The following is a 17,261-nucleotide window of genomic DNA, read 5'->3' on the forward strand; positions in this document are numbered from 1 at the left end:
CATATAATGGTAACTCAATACAATTTTACACTCCCTGCGCTGAAACTCATTATGAAGCCATGTTGAATGTTGTATAATGGTAACTCAGTACAACCTTACTCTCCCTGTGCCGAAACTCATTATGAAGCCATGTTGATTGTCATGTAATGGTAACTCACCACAACCATACTCTGCCTGCTCTGAAACTCATTATGAAGCCTAGCCAGGAATATCATGAAGGCAGATCGGTAATGATCACGAAGACATGAAAACTTTATTAAATGCAATTTTTTCCCAGTTATAAGACAGATATGATACATCTATGATCAAATAAATAATAGCCTGGACTGAAAGGAACAATATTTATGGAGTTTATTCAAACAAAGCTGTGTATGACTTCAATTCATACTTAAAACATAATTTCTTCTTTGCTTTATGCCTTGTTTTCTCTGTCATACCTATCTTTCTTTAATGTATCAACTCTTTTTTTTTTCTCTTCTACTTAATACAATTCAAAATTTAAAACACCTGGAAATCTATGCTTGCTAACTTCTGTAAATATTGCTTTTAAATGTAAGGTTTAACTTGTATTCATGGACATTAATGACCCCTTTATAAAAGGGCAGTACTTTTGGAGTTTAATCCGTAAGAACTCTGTGTCAATTTACACTTAAAATTTGTTTCATATTATGTCACTTCCCCTCATAAGCCAAGCAAGATTTTTTTTTCTTTTGTTTAAAGCAATTTTAAATGTAAAACATCTGAAAATGTATCCATATTAACTTATGAAAGTAATAACACTTTAATTTAATGTGAATCTTTTATTCAGTTGAAAACACTTCTTAATGTTTCATGTTGAAGCATTATAGTGAATTCAGCCAAAATCAGTTCCATTAAAAATCCTAAATGAAATTCTGCATTTGTTTGATGTTATCATTGTATGAACTGCTATGTACTTTTCAGATATAATGCGTTTAATGCTCACCAAACACTGTATTGTATTTCATGCAATTGCAATAATTTTATTTATTTATTTATTTATTCATTTTACATTTGTTTACTGGGAAAGTCTAATTGGGTTGTTACCCACTTTCAGCAGAGGCCAGGGAGGAAAACTCCACATGGTAACATCACATAAAAATATAGACATAATGTTGATTTGTATACAAGGAAAGATACTTGACATAGGTATAATATTTTAAAGTAATAATTCAAAAATACTTAAAGTTTGCACAGTTTGCATGATCTTGCAGTAATAATACTTAACATACTTAATAATCCATAATATTCTCCCTTTAAACTTTTACTGCTGAAAATAATATAGTAATCTAAGGATAAGTCTGTTCTCTATAATTCTGGCAATTGTTTCAATTATCCTGATTTATAATCAGATAGAAAACATATACAGGGAGTATATAGTCACATTACAACATGTTAGCTTAATTGCCATATACTTACGATTTGTGCTGTGCGATTTGGAAGTTCCTGAAGCGAATAGCAGACATACGCAGAAAGGGAAATATCATCATTCACGGCAGTCTAGACAAAAAAAATAGTTAACAGTGTGTAAGAGCACATAAATTAAAAGAAGTAGCATTCAGTGCTGGGTCAGTAAGTGACTTGACAATGTTGCATGCTTTATGAATACTAAACACGTGAATAACATTTTAACATGGGCTTCTACAGTGATTCAGTGAGGTTGTATGTACATGTAGTACAACAACACTGTGAAATGTTTATACTTGCTCATTCTTATTAATCTAATAAGGGACAAGTATAATCAATCAGGTCCATGTGAACCTATTTTAGTTTGTGGTAAGATTTAGCAAACAGTATTTTTGAATACTTATACAAGGGACATAATTCAAAATGTCATTTTTTGACTTAAATTGATGACATATTACCAGCATTTGAACAATCGCTTACCTTAAGAGATGGTTGAAAGATCCTGCCAGTCCTCTCAAAGCAGCCATTTTCCAGTTGTTTTTGCAGTATCCATTGGACAGCACAGTCGATTACATTCCCATCAATGAATGTGAACTCTGAAGCTTTTGCAAACTGGCTTGCTACAAATGATGTGAGCCTATATGCAAAATGAAATTCAGGACAATGATGCATGGTCTTATATTTGTAGCTGGATTTTTTTCATTAAAACCATACTTCTTATTGCCATTGATTATCAGGTACTGATACTGTTTGCGTAACTGTGTTCACTTTGATAACTTGTTGAAACTCCTGCATTTCTTTCTTTACAAGTGTGGCATATAATGATCACAACTCATTTTCAATGGTTTCACACCAACAAAAATCAGCACAACAAATGTGCATATAATCGTATATGTTGGATTGGGAATGACAGGTTAAAATGTTAACTTGATATTGTTCACTGAAAGCAGCTACTCAAAACTGAGTCTTCTCATTTCAATCCATCGTCGGATACGTGGCAGCAGTTTGGAATTGTTGAACTTTAGTAAAAAATACTGTATAAAGGTAATCTAAATGAATACATTCCTTAAACATTTTAAGGCTCTGAGGATCAGTTAATATTAAAATCTAACTGAGGAATTTGAAAGTACTTGCTTTTACTGTACAGAACATCTAAAAGCTACAGACAAAAAAAGGTACAAGTTGATGTGCTACTCTTTCTGATTTTTTAGTTTTCAAAGATTTCCAAAAATGTGTCAGAGAATTCAAATCCTTTTATTTTATTTATTTATTCATTTATATATTCATTCATACATTTTTTTCTCAGGGACCACAAAGAAAAGTCAGATTAGACTTCTCTCATGCAAAGCATACGATGCATTTTCCCCTGAATTCACAACTACTGAAAGTTCAGAGAAAAATCAGTACAGCACCCTCACAATCCTTACTTATACATACTAATTCATGGTCTCACAATATCAGGTAATAGAGGAAAGATTCTCAAATAGAACAGAGCAAGTTTGGGCAGGCAGCACTATTTCCTCAATAAAAAAAATTCACTAGCAGTATTCTCAAAGGCTCAGTTTTTGAACTACTTCTCTTTGGAGAGGATGTCAATACAAATGTTAACAGTATATGGCTGACTAAGTTAGTGGATAACTGTGCACTTGGTGCCACCATAAAACTCTCCAGAGGACAATATGATTGCCCAGCAGAGCCTTTCCCAAACAAATAGCTGCTGTCAAAACCACAAACTAAAGCTTAATGCCAAGAAATGTACAAAAGCATCCTTAGGCAAGCATCACAATCTTTGTAGCTATCACAATGACAACCTCCATCATGAAAGCTGATTCCCTTAGTCAGGAATCAGAGAACTTATGTTGACAATGAACTGTACTTTGATCAACACATATCCACTATTGTAAGGAAGTCTTTTTTCAACGGCACATCTTATAACTAAAGTTATGGTGTCCAGGTTGAGGAATTTAATCATTCCAATGTACTCAGCTCTTATTAGGTTGATCACTGAATATTGGCCCTTTCAGTGTGCACCATCTCCAAACATCTGCACAGCTGTAATGACCACAATGCTTTCTCATCAAAAATCAAGTGCCTAAATCATAAGAACTATGCGGACCAGATCAATGTATTGTCCCTTTTCTCTGTATCATGCTGGCTAATAGTTCACCTCTGCCTCACTTATAGATCCTCAGCAGACCCTATCTTATCAAATCTGTTACTCATTCACAAGTCCAGTGGAAGTGTAAACACCCAATCAAGGGATCACAATCTCTTTTGCAACATAAGTAGGTCATGTTGGATCAGTAGACCACATCACAGATAAAAGCACTGTTGCAGAACCAACTTCAAAAGTAAAATACTTCTCTTACTCTATTTAAGCAAACTTTGGATGACTAGATAGGAAACCATAATACAAGACTAAAAAACTGCCATGAGAATGTAAGACCAGGCTTTGTAATAGCCTCATAGATCAATAGCTTATTAAGTACTTATGAACCTATAAAGAAAGGGTGAAATTCGGCCTGCTCAGCTATGATTTATATTTGATTGTGTCATTTCAGAAAGATTGCCTCATGTGCTTTATTTATGGGTGATCTGCATTTATACACATACAACTACTTTGTTCATAGGTGAAGAATATTGCACTACAACATAAATATATAAAAAACAGATTTACTTGTGCACATTTTATACCTCTTAGTTTAGGAGACTGGGTTTGTTTCAGACATGGTCATTTTAAAAATAATAAATTTGGGATAGGCTTTCATTAACAATCCATCAATACATGCTGTATCCTACTAATAGAATAAAGGATCGTTTCTTCCTTTTAACTTTAAATCACCATCCAATAACAGAATGCATTTATAGTTCTCTATGTTGTCAATTTGTAATTAAATTTTTGTGTATACTTCACAACCACTAGTAATTCTTTCAAATAATTGTTCTGAGTTGTAGTTTTTTTTATTCTGAATATATTATGTTATTTCAGGAATAGAATATAAATTATCTGCCTTTGTAATAATCTTATTATCAAACTAGAAAACAGGTGGATCGAAAGTTACAAAGTCCTAAAGATATAGGCCAGGATTTAATAAACTCTGTGTAGGAATAGCATTATTCCTACATGGAGAGAATGGTGTCTGTGTCCGCATCTCCCTCTTGGCAGTGCACCTTGCATATTAATGAAGGTGCATGGCTGAGATGGTGCCTGCAGATATGTAACACACCCCCTGCACTGTCAAAGTGCTGTATGGCACTTTACAATAATAAAGTGTCCATGGACACTGAAATAATGAATGGGAAGTAAATGTTATGCAGGGGGTATGTGACCGATACTGTAACATACCCATGCATTGTGAAAGTGTTGTACGGCACTTTACAATAAAGAAAGTGTCCTGGGACACTTAAATGATGAATGGGAAGTGAATGTTATGTGTGGGGGGGGGGGTTACAGATACTGTAACATACCCCCTGCATTGTGAAAGTGCTGTACAGCACTTTACAATAAAGAAAGTGTCTTGGGACACTTAAATGATGAATGGGAAGTGACCGTTATGCAGGGTGTGTGTTACAGATGCTGTAACACATCCCCTGAATTTTGAAGGTGCCGTATGGCAATTTACAATAAAAAAAGTGTTCTCGGGCACATACCTCATAACTCTTAGAGCAAGAAATCTGGACAAAGCCATTAGTAAAAGTGGGACAAAAGCCCCAAAATAGGGACAGTTTGAAATCATTGCTCTTACACACTTAAAATATGATAGAATGACAGGATATGCATTAGCATGTATTTTCTGAAGAGTATGTTGCCTGAAACTCAAATACCTGTCATTAGTTTTTAACTGCAGTCTGTAAAGATTTGACCAGTGATTTGCCAAAGAAACAGAATTTCATGAAAAATGGACCACAAATATGAGGCACAAATGTGGACATTGTGTGAATATCTGTACAGTTGAGAGGCTGACCTGAAAATGAGGTAATGTCATGTAGAGGATGTGTTACACTATCTGTAACATACACCCTGCATTTTGAAAGTGCCGTACGGCACTAAGAAAATATAAAGAAAGTGTCCTCGGACACTAATGAATACTGTAAGCTGTAATGTCATGTAGGGGGTGTGTTACAGTATCTGTAACACACCTATTGCATTGTAAAGTGCCGTGCAGCAATAAAACAAGCAAGAAACTATCCTTGGACACTTATTTAACAATTGTTAGTGTAATGTTTAATGTATAATAAATGGTTAATTTTTTTTATTTGTTTTTCTTTAAAGTTTAAGCATAGCTGAGCGTGTTTGTGCGGCGCAGCTCTTTGCTCAGCAGTGCTTAAACTTATGGAGAAGCTATATAGAAATGTATACCTGAAATTTTCACAGCAAAATTAAGTTAGTGGTTGTAGTAGCGGCTTTGTGTGCAATAGGTGTACGGTTTGAATCCCCCAACAGAGCAGTCAGTTTTTACATGGCAAAGCATTTGTATATTATTTCTTTTATTTTTTATGTAGTTAGTGATATTTGTTAACCAGGGTAGTGTAGCTGGTCCAGAATCCCAGTGTCAGTTGAGATATGAGTTGAAAATCACCATTTAAACACAAGTGTCTGATACATTATAGTGACACCCCCAAGGTAACGTAATGAAAGCACATAGGTGGAGGTCATGTAAAGTAAAATGCATACACTTAATAATTAATGTATCAATAATGTGCAATTAATATCAATAATTTTTTTATTACATAAAATTTTTGTTTGCCCTTAGCTAAGTTTTGCTAAGCACTACTAAGCCAAGCTAAACAATGCTTAAACAGGACCTGTTTTAGCACTACTTAGCAACGCTGAGCTCCACTTAGCTGGTTTGTGCACTACGTACTGCTAAGTTTTTGCCACTTTAAGCACTGCTCAACTCTGCTTAGAGAGTTTGTGCACAACTGAGCTGTGCTGAGCATTTTTAAAAATGGTCCAGTGATGGCAAAGTGTGGGAATATGGCCTTATTTAAACCACACAGGCAGAAATACAGGCAGAACCTGCTAGATTCTGATTGCTGTAGGAACTATGGCAGGTGCAGGAGAGGGAGCGCACTTTTGGGCACAGCACTGGGGCATGTTGGAGTCCAGGGTCATGGCTGGGCTCCTCGTTAAGAACCATGATGACAGACTGTTGCAGGGCCAGTACCAGAGATCAGAATACAAGTCTGAGGCCTGGGACCATCTCACGCATGAGTTTATCAATGCCACTGGCATCCCCCCTCTAGTGAGCAGGTCCATCATTGACCTGAAATGGAGGAAGGGGGCTCTCTTGGCCTAATGGATCCAAGATGCTTGGGCCCAGTATGTCCCAGAAGTTAGTAAGTATCTCAACTAGTGATTTATCAGACTGTAGTATGAATTTCTGATAGACAGGTATGCATAATGTTGTATTTTCCCCCCACAGCTGCAGAGGAGAGGGCCTGTAACATTGAAGACCATGGCATATGTCTGGCAAAGCTGCACCAACAGTGTGGTGAGTACAGATCTAACTTGCAATATATAGAACAATAAATAAGAAAGTTATAAGTGACTAATGTCAGGTACTGTGAAATACAGATGAAGGCAACAAAGAAGCTACTATTGATTAAAGGAAGCCAGTACTGTAGTAATACTTTGTATGAATGAATCTGTTAATAAAGTATACTGTGCTTGCTACTGTGAAAGCAACAACTGACATACATTCATCATCTACAGGATATGCAGTGCAATTAAATTTATAATTTTGAATGTAATAAACCACTTTGTCATTTCACCCTAAATAAAGCTTATTCCCACAAACGGTTGTGTTAAATCTGGTCTGTTGTTGAAGAATTACTAGTGTACATGTGCTACACAGCAAATATGGTTATGAGAGCATGCATTCACTGAGGATTGTCTGCTAAGCAGCTGTTATGCCAAACTGTATATGTGGAGCTATATAACAAGATACAAAGGAAATTAGAAATGTGATCTGCACTAAGATCTGAACCTTGAATAGTAATGTGTAATGTATTATAGTGTGTTCCCAGCAGCATTGTCTTGTGTTAATTTTTGCATTTCAGCTATATTTAGTCCTGAATGTAGGTATGCTGCTGCAGGAAAGTATGAGACTGTAAAAGGTGGAGACTGCAAACATACAATGTGCAAATGTATATTGTTTGGCCATGCAAACCAGCACCCTGCTATGGGCTGTACAGATCACACATATTCACATCCACTAGCCGTTAAATGTGTACACCTGCATTCAAAGTATTAATACACAGTTCATTAACTATCTATCATGCATGGATCTCATTCATGTATGTTCAACTGTCACTATAGTCTTCTGTGAAATTCTACCTATAACGTCAGAAGTTGTAACCAAGTGATTTCTAGACAGAAATCAGTCAAGCAGCCAACAGCAGTGGCCCAGTAGCTCAGTCTGATAAGTAATAAATATGTTGTCCATTTTTGCACACACAGACTACAGTCCAAATTCAGAGACTGGTACTAAGATGTGTTTATAGTTACACACAAGTAATGCTGATTATTTGTAGAAACAGTCAGGTAGTGTTAACAGATATTTTCTCCACAGGGCATACAAGTAAAGAAATTATTTTATTAGCTGTATAAAGGGTATACTAATAAACTGTGTATAAATGTACTATTGTTGAACCCCATGCCTACAAATGACAGCAGGATAGGTATATGCCCCATGCACTGTGCACAATACATGTCTCTCAAGTGTCACGCTGTCATGGCTAGTGATCACTGTTGCCAATAACCTTGGACACAGACATAAATCTAGTATAAATATGCCAGTAGCACACTCACACAATATCAGTGTAGTGTATGTGTTAGTTACATAGATAAGCCTGATATGTGCGAGTCCCCTCTAGTTGTATACCTATATTTCTCACAGCTTGCCCCATACTATTCTAGGTCAACAGCTTAACAGGTATGTATGTGCTACAGAAGCTATATGCCACAGGTACATGTAAATTAAGGGCAGACCTGTAGAGTATTGAGCAGTACTGTTGTGAAAAATATAGCCTGTACAGTTGGTAATGGACTTTGTTATATCCCCCACCTCTTATTTGCATCACTAATTATTTTTAAATACTATGGGTATGTTGCTCTCAAAACCTAATCTTAGGACTTGTGTTGTATTATTGTTCATGTAGTTCAATGGTTGCATACTAACATACCTTGTTCAGATTCCACTGTTGTTGGCCTGTTGCCATAACTGTTACTGGTATGCTGTTACAATAATGACTGTTATTCCATTTATGCATGTGTTCTGTTTGATATGCAATGTTTGTAAATTCTATTGTTCTGGGTGAATTGGAACACCCATGCATGCTGTTATAACTAATGTTGAAATGTTTTGCTCATGACTTACCAATAATCTTTGACAAACCTCATCACCATAGCATGTTTGGGAAGCCCAGTCCCAGTGGATCTGCCTTTCCTGCCCCATCTGGCCACTGCATCGGGTCCCAGCATGTCTGGGAGCCAACCTGGAGCTGCCTCCTCTGCTGGTCCTGCACCACACTTGGGTGGAACCACCTCAGGGGATGGGGCTCATCCACCCTTTGGGCCCAGGCGCAGGGAGAATCTGGTCACCCAACAACAGTTTCCAGTGTTGGTGTGCAGAGCCATCAAGCTAGACTTGGATGCCCACCTGCACCAGTTAGAGGGCAGACTGGTGCACCTCGAGGGGCAAGGTAGCCTTGACGTCCAGCACACAGCACAGCCACCTTCCATTCTGTGAAGGGGCAGTGCTGACTGCCCACAGGTGGGGACTTCAGCCCCAATGTATCCATCTGGGGGCACATGGTCCTCTGATTTCCAACCACCCTCCCCATCCAAAGTGTTTACCCCCCTCATGTGTCATACACCACCCCTGTCCATTGTCTTGTCTGTCTTGTCTGTATGCTACTGCAACCTCTCCTACCCAACTTACCTCTCCAAATGTACCTACAGCCCTTCCCCGACATTCTACTCTCTCTCCTTAATAAAGAAAAAAAGTGGGCTGCTGCCCCACAAAAAAATATTCCCCCATACATAGTTATCCATTTCACACGTGTCCACTGGACATACCTAATGTGGTCCAATTGCCTTCAAAACACATTTCTGTTGTCCTCACAACTCTCTCTGTGGTTTGAGGGCCCAAATTCATCTTCTAAATCTGGAAAACTGCACAGCTGTTGCTGTAGAAGAAATAGACAGCTATGGTCCTTTCCTACACCTGTCCTGCACATCCCTAGCTCCCTTTCATATTATTTTTCCCCCTGCTTGCCCCTATTTCACCACTTTCATATCACACCTCTTTTTTCTTTTTTTTTGAAAATAGTGCAGTTTTAAGTGGGAATAAGTGACGCTAAGCAAAGCTAAGGGGAGCTAAGCACCGCCTGGCATCATTTAACATTGCACAAACCTGTGCAAATCTGCTTAAAACTGCTTAAAATCACTTTAATCACTCTTATCTCATTTAGCCACTGTTCTGCCCAACAACAAAATAATCAGCTCTGCCAAGTCTCAAGCCCAAGACCCTCTACACCAAAGTCAGAGCAACACACCACTAAGCCATTTCAGCTCTCGCTATTTAGTCTTTTTTTTTTTTTAATATATCATGCAATATAGTGATGTAGCATTAGGGAACATGTATACACCTACCAAATATTGGATCCAGGACCTTCTGAACCACAGTCAGAGGAGCACACGAGTACACCAACTAAGCTATAGAGAGTCACTGTATTTTTTAAAAATATATAATGCAATACAGTGATGTCACATTAGGAAAAAATTATAACCCTGCCAAGTCTCGAAACCAGCACTCTCTACACTATAGTCAGAGCAACACACCACTAAGCTATTTCACCTCTGGGGATTTACTTTGTTTTTTTTAAATATATCATGCAGTACAGGGATGTAACGGAAAAATTATACCTCTGCCAAATACTGAAACCAGAAATATCTGAACTAAAGCTCAGTGCTATACACCACTGGGGCAACTCAACTCTGGGGAATTACCTCTCTTTTTACTAAGATATCCTGATTCCCAGTTACACTATGTTTACATATAATGGGATAAATAACAGCGTACTTGGGCCTGTGATGCAGACACTGAACGAGTACGTAGCTAAATACATGCTGATGAATGTATGAGATACCTACGATATCAGGTACAGCTGAAAACTGCACAGACTGTTGCAGAATAACCACAGGTGTGTCACCTACTTATGGCATGGTTGTCATCAAACCTATTCTGTGTGCTGAAGTACTGGCAAGTCAGTGCAAATTGAGCTTACAAAAGGCATGATTGACATGTCAGTCAGTGTCGCACACCATAGCCACCCAAATACATATGTCCATGTCAATCCTGTGTAACTCACTGTATGCATGCACATTTGTCCTGCAACTACACTCCCATAATAATGACTCAATAGGTCTATCTGTTACATTCCTAGCATGTCTTATATCTGGACACCCACAGTTCAGGGCCACAGTTCAGTGTGTTGCAGGACAGCAACATGCTTGTCAATACAACATCAAAATAATTGAGCAATGCAATATCCAGCAGAACTGGTTGCTGCTAATGCAATCACTGCCACCCACAGGGGCACACCAAAGTCCTTGAGGGTGGGACACATGTCACAAATATGAATATGTGTCTTAAATATCCCATACCACTTTCAGGATGGCAGTACTACTTAACATATGTACCAGAGGCACATGCCTCACCTGGACTGTTATGGGTACACTCACCCTGGCCATGCTGTGACACAAGATCTGACACTGCTCCCTCACTGACATATAAAGGTTGCAGTCCCCCAGTGTCTGCACTCTCCCCAGTAGGAGTCCTGGGCAGAATGCAACAGCTGCAGCCTGCTACATATGCAACAGTATATGCAGCTACCTGCTACAGACCTAAGATACCTCCCAAACACCTACATAAAAGCAACCACACAACAGCCATACATAGAGTGTTTGGGGGGAATGTTCCGGTGACAGTGACTAGTGTCACAGTCTCCCCCTACAAACATACACAGCTGAGAGACCAGTATCAACTGCAGCAGCATGCACATTCAGACAAAAAAGGATGTATGACACTCACATCTGCCTGTCTTCTCACTGACCCCAACACACATTGTTAAGCAGTACACTGCTACAGACTCTGAAAGTCTGTTAACAATGGCCACACATAGCAAGCAAAACTGTGGACATAACACAGCAGTCCAAACACTGGTCAGTATTTCTACCTATCCTTTATGATGCTGTACCTCCCACATCTTGCTAATATCCTCCTCACAGGCCAGGAAAAGGGGAGAGGCCTACATGAAGGCCTTAATTATAGCAGTGTGTTGCCATGCCATTGCCTAATGAAAAAGCAACCCAGCTGTTCTGGATGCTATTAACAAGTGTAAGTCACAGACTGGTGCACAGTCAATCACCTGTTTATGAGCATTACCTACAAAAGCAAGCTGCTCCGTATGGAAAAGAGGTCTGACACCTTCTTCATGAAGACAGAATGCCATTTCCTAGGAGAGTAACAGTCGATATCTTCTCACAAAGGAGTACAGCAATATACCAGGTATGTCATACAATTAAGCATGGAATGGAATGCAGATGAGGGTATGCAGTCATGGGAAACAGGAATTTCAATAGTAGATCTCCATAACATTTCTTGGAATGACATGTTTCTATTACTCTGCTGTCCAGCACCTACGGCCATCTTGTATGGCTCTGTCAGTAGGGACAAGGATCACATCTGTCACCCATGCGTAACCACAGCGATGTTCAGCTCACATATGACTGCTACTGGATTATCTGCTGTACAATAGTGACAGTAACTACTAGTCAATACTGCTGCCATATCACATCATCTACTGTCAGTGAGCCCCTTTCATTGTCTGAATGTCATACAGGCTTACTTCCAAGAATGTCCAGGTGTCCATGACTGTTCCTGATGTACTCTGGCTAGGAAGCTGTGTACTCCACAGCTGTATCTCATTGCCTAATACCTATGGCTAGTATACCTGGTGACCCCCTGCAGCAGGACAGCAGATCATAGGCAGTAGTAGTTGGGAGACAGTGGCTCAGCCTCAGCAGCAGTGGGTACATAGTGGGCATACATTTTAAGGGAATGAAAACAGTACCAGATATTAATGTATCCTTACTGTGTTCCAAGAGGTCTGTTATATCATAGACACATTCTCCAAACTCTGGGGACAACCATCACGTATTGTCCAACTTGTGTGAAGAAGTCCACACTTGTCTGGCAGGAGATCTACATCTATCAGGCACATGTACACATTCAGCAAGCATCTGGGTACTACAGATGTCGGACACCTACCAGGAGGACACCCTACAACCCTACACCACATATGCACTGCTCCCAGTTTTTGTGTAGCACAGATGTTGCTGGAATGTCCACATGCACTTGTAGTACCACTCAACTATTTGTCGGATGTAAACAGGTAGGCCACGGCTGAAAAATCCAGGTTATAAATCCAATTATCCAAGTATCCAGATATAAATCCACTTCCACTTCCAACAAATTATTTTTATTAAAACAAGAGTAAGCACTTTCACGATCTAAAACAACTGATCGCTTCTTCAGACTCATCAAAACAGTTAAAACATTATTATTTAAAATCTAGCTCATCCAATAGAGTCACATTCTACTATGACATCATCTAATTAATCTTTTATGCTACAATTAGATAGTGTAACCATCTACTTTAAGCTTAGTAACAATTAAAAATGCATATACATCACAATTCATGCAAAAATTACAAGAATACATATTACATATACTGTATGGTATAGTCAAATAAATAATTAATGCTTAAGTGGTCTAGATTTTAAGAAAGGTTTCAACGAAACAGCATTATTCAACCCAGGGGGTCTGTCTGCTTGAAGTAATAAAATCCACTTCTGTTCTACTTCTTATACTCTATTCTTTATGTCACCCCCTCTATTACTTTTATTTATTACTTCTAGAACCATAAAGTTAAAAATGTGTTTTATATTTGCTTCTTCTACATGTTTTGCTAGGGCGTTTGTATCTTTCTTGTTCTTTATATCTCTAAGGTGTTCGAGAATATGCTCCTTCAAACATCTATTTGTCTTGCCTATAAAAAAAGCATAACATACAGTGCAAAAACTAAAATAAACCAAATTCTGTGTTTTGCAATCAGCATAAAGATCAACATCAATCGAGAAACCTAATGTGGGATGTTTATATATAGATTTACTATATAGATACTCGCATGCCATGCAATTTCTACAAGGAAATGTCCCGTCTATTTGATTGCTTCAGTCGTTCCTTAATAGTAGATTTATAGCAAAGTTGCCTTTTTAAAGATTTTTTATTTCTGAAGCAAAAGCTAGGTCTATCTTCTAGTACTTTCTTCAGCTCAGGATCTGACAGTAGAACATTCCAATTATTCTGAAAAATATTTCAGAACCTTCTAACGTCGCTAGAATAAGTTATAAAAAAATCTTATTTTCATACTGTTGATATCTTATCTATTCCTATCTTCTTCTATGGTATCTGTGAAGAAGGGTTTACACTTTCCATCTCTATTAACAATAGTATATTTAATATGTTCATCTATATCTTTCTTACTATAACCTCTGGCTATAAAGTCCTTTTCTAATGTTGTTATTGTCTTTTTGAAGCCTTCATTTGTATTATGTAGGCGGCTTGTTCTCATGAGTTGTCCTTTCACAACATTTTTATATACAAATGTGGGGTGCATACTCGTCTTATGTAAAATGCTGTTCCTCCAAGTTGGTTTTCTATACATCCCTGTTGTTAATTCATTCAGATCTTCCTTTTTTACCAAGACATCCAGGAACTCAATAGAGTCCCTTGAGTATTTGCTAGTGAATCTTAAAAATTCAGTGGTATTATGTAAATATTCTACCATCTCTTGTAATTCATCAGTTGTACCACCCCACAAGAGGAAGACGTCGTCTACAAAATGTATATACCATATGATATTCCCGGCATGTTTATTCCTATCATTAAACATATACTCATTTTTCCAAGCTGCCAGTACTAAGTTGGCGTAGCTGTTGGCACATGCAGTGCCCATTGCTACGCCAACTTTCTGTAAATAATATCTCTCATTAAATATAAAGTCATGGTTTTCTAAAACAATGTCAAGTAATTCACATATCAAATTAATCTTGGTATTCTGATAGACTTGTTTTAAATTCAGGATGTCACATATTTTCTCAATGCCCCACCTATTGGGTATCACTGTGAACAGTGAAGTAGCATCCATAGTTACAAACATATACTCTTTTTCAAGATTCCTTGTTTTATTATATAGTAATCTCAAGAATGCTTTTGTGTCCCTTAATATAGTGTCACATAGATTGAGGACTATTTGTAAATTTTTCTCAATATATATCGAAATAGCTTCTGTAGCCCATCCTTTACTAGACACAATCGGTCTCATAGGGCGCTGTTTAATATGTTTGTGAATTTTAGGTAAGCAGTAAATAGTGGGTATGGTCGAATATTCTATCTGAAAATAGTCAAATAATTCTTCTTATATGTACTTGGCAACCAACAGATCAAATATGTAGACAGGTATCCTATCAATTATGCCTTTTACTTGTCTCTCATTAATTTCAACATAACTTTCCATGTCTTCTAAAAGTTCCTTCATTTTTTAATTTTATGGTTCTAGAAGTAATAAATAAAAGTAATAGAGGGGGTGACATAAAGAATAGAGTAGAAGAAGTAGAACAGAAGTGGATTTTATTACTTCAAGCAGACAGACCCCCTGGGTTGAATAATGCTGTTTCGTTGAAACCTTTTTTAAAATCTAGACCACTTAAGCATTAATTATTTATTTGACTATACCATACAGTATATGTAATATGTATTCTTGTAATTTTTGCATGAATTGTGATGTTAAGCTTAAAGTAGATGGTTACTCTATGTAATTGTAGCATAAAAGATTAATTAAATGATGTTATAGTAGAATGTGACTTTATTGGATGAGATAGATTTTAAATAATAATGTTTTAACTGTTTTGATGAGTCTGAAGAAGTGATCAGTTGTTTTAGATCGTGAAAGCGCTTACTCTTGTTTTAATAAAGAGAGTTTGTTGGAAGTGGAAGTGGATTTATATCTGGATACTTGGATAATTGGATTTATAACCTGGATTTGTCTGCCGTGGTCTACCTGTTGTTTTTTTTTCTGTTTTATTTTGCTTATTAACAGTTGCTTTTGCATTATTGTGTTGTTATTACTTTTTGATTTTCGTTATTCCAGTTATATACTCACTGTGATTTAACTGTTGTTTCTGCATATTTTGTTTTGATTTATCATTTCTTTATGCCAGTGTTATTACTGTGATTTAACAGTTGCTTTCTGCCTTTTGTATTGTCCTTTTTTCTTTAATAAACTTGATTGGTTGATTGAGGTGTAAACCAGGCGTTTGCCCAGTTTTTTTATTTTTTTCGTGTTTTAGACTGTATTTAGAAACTGGGACATGGCTGAAGGAAATTATATTAACAAGAACCAATGTGAATGACTTGTTGGACTATTATGCATAAATTCTAATCCTCTGATGTTTAATCCAATTTTTCCGGTGAACAACAGAGAGCAGATAGACTATGACACACATAGACAATTTACAGAGTTATATAGAGAATTGGAGAACAAACTGTATAGCTTTAAAAGGTTGCAATTGCAAAGGTTCCACTTAGAAGCCTCATCGAAGTATAAAATAGTACCAAGAGGTCTCAGGGTATTGAACATGCCAACATATGGCGAAACATATCCTGATTTGCTTCAAAAATGGCAGAATCTAAATCTACAATTTAGCTATGATTATATGCATCTGCTTATTGAATTTTTTAAGCCCCAGGAGAAGGAGCTAGCAGATGAGATTAAAAAACTACAAGGACAGTTAACAAATAACTTCTCCACGTAAGCGTTAGGCAGTAAATTAGATGAACTTGCCGATAGCATACAGAGCTATGACAAGAGACTGCAGAATACAAAAACAAAAAAACTGCTACGAGATCTTAACGACTTCCAGTATAAAGAAGTCTTTTCGTGGCCAAGGAGAACACCTTTGAACACAGAAAATCCAAAGAAAACAACTATATTGGAAGCCCCTGAAACATCTAATTCAAAACGTACTGTTTCTTTAAATTAAAATTCTTGTGAAATCATTGACGTCAATGCAGAGAAAGCACATATAGAACCTCCCACTGCAGATGATAGCAGTATGGTGAATGAAACCTCTCAAACAGCTAGCATGAGTAGAAGTGTAGATGATAATACCAATTTGAATTTAGCAGCTTTTTTGGAGCAGAGGGAAGTAACGCAAACTTCAATTCTTCCTTTCGTATTGCAGAAAGCTTTGCCGATAAGAGACAGATCGAACAGCAGGAATCAGAGAGGCAGAATGCGGCCACAGAAGGAACGAGCGAATGCTCCAAACATGACTACCAGGAGCAGGAACTAAAAGGCCTGGTAATAAATATATCTAGCTTTTGCTTAACTGATGCACAAATCTCTTTGCTAAATAGCGGCTTGAACTTTATTCCAGTACAAAAAACATTATTAACTGAACTATTAAAGGAGCTGAAATTATTCTCTTGTACTTTAACATTGAAAACTATTTTTAAAGGTACTGGGACTTATAAAATATTTAAACAACCAAGTGTATATGTCCCTAAAACACATCCAACTGTTGAAACCTTTATGAATGTTTGTGAGAATGAGATAAGAGAAGTATATGCAAAAAACCTTACACCCAAATTTCATAATTAAATAAATCAGAGATTGAAGCACTAGCACAATTAAAGGAATCT

At 37.3% G+C, this 17,261-nt stretch overlaps 1 protein-coding gene across 1 annotated transcript in view; it reads right to left on the reverse strand.

Moving 5' to 3' along the window:
• Positions 1-1,413: 1,413 nt before the first annotated feature.
• Positions 1,414-17,261, reverse strand: part of LOC122808188 (alpha-2-macroglobulin-like protein 1) — a 452,973-nt gene continuing 437,125 nt past the window's right edge. The window contains exons 26-27 of the mRNA XM_044079156.1: positions 1,906-2,062; positions 1,414-1,518 (exon numbers count right to left, since the gene is read on the reverse strand). Of these exons, the coding sequence (XP_043935091.1) occupies positions 1,414-1,518; positions 1,906-2,062 (262 nt within the window). The remainder of the gene's footprint in view (positions 1,519-1,905; positions 2,063-17,261) is intronic.

Source organism: Protopterus annectens, chromosome 8.part0, assembly GCF_019279795.1.
Source record: "Protopterus annectens isolate FY-2018-M chromosome 8.part0, PAN1.0, whole genome shotgun sequence".
Lineage (NCBI taxonomy): Eukaryota > Metazoa > Chordata > Ceratodontiformes > Protopteridae > Protopterus > Protopterus annectens.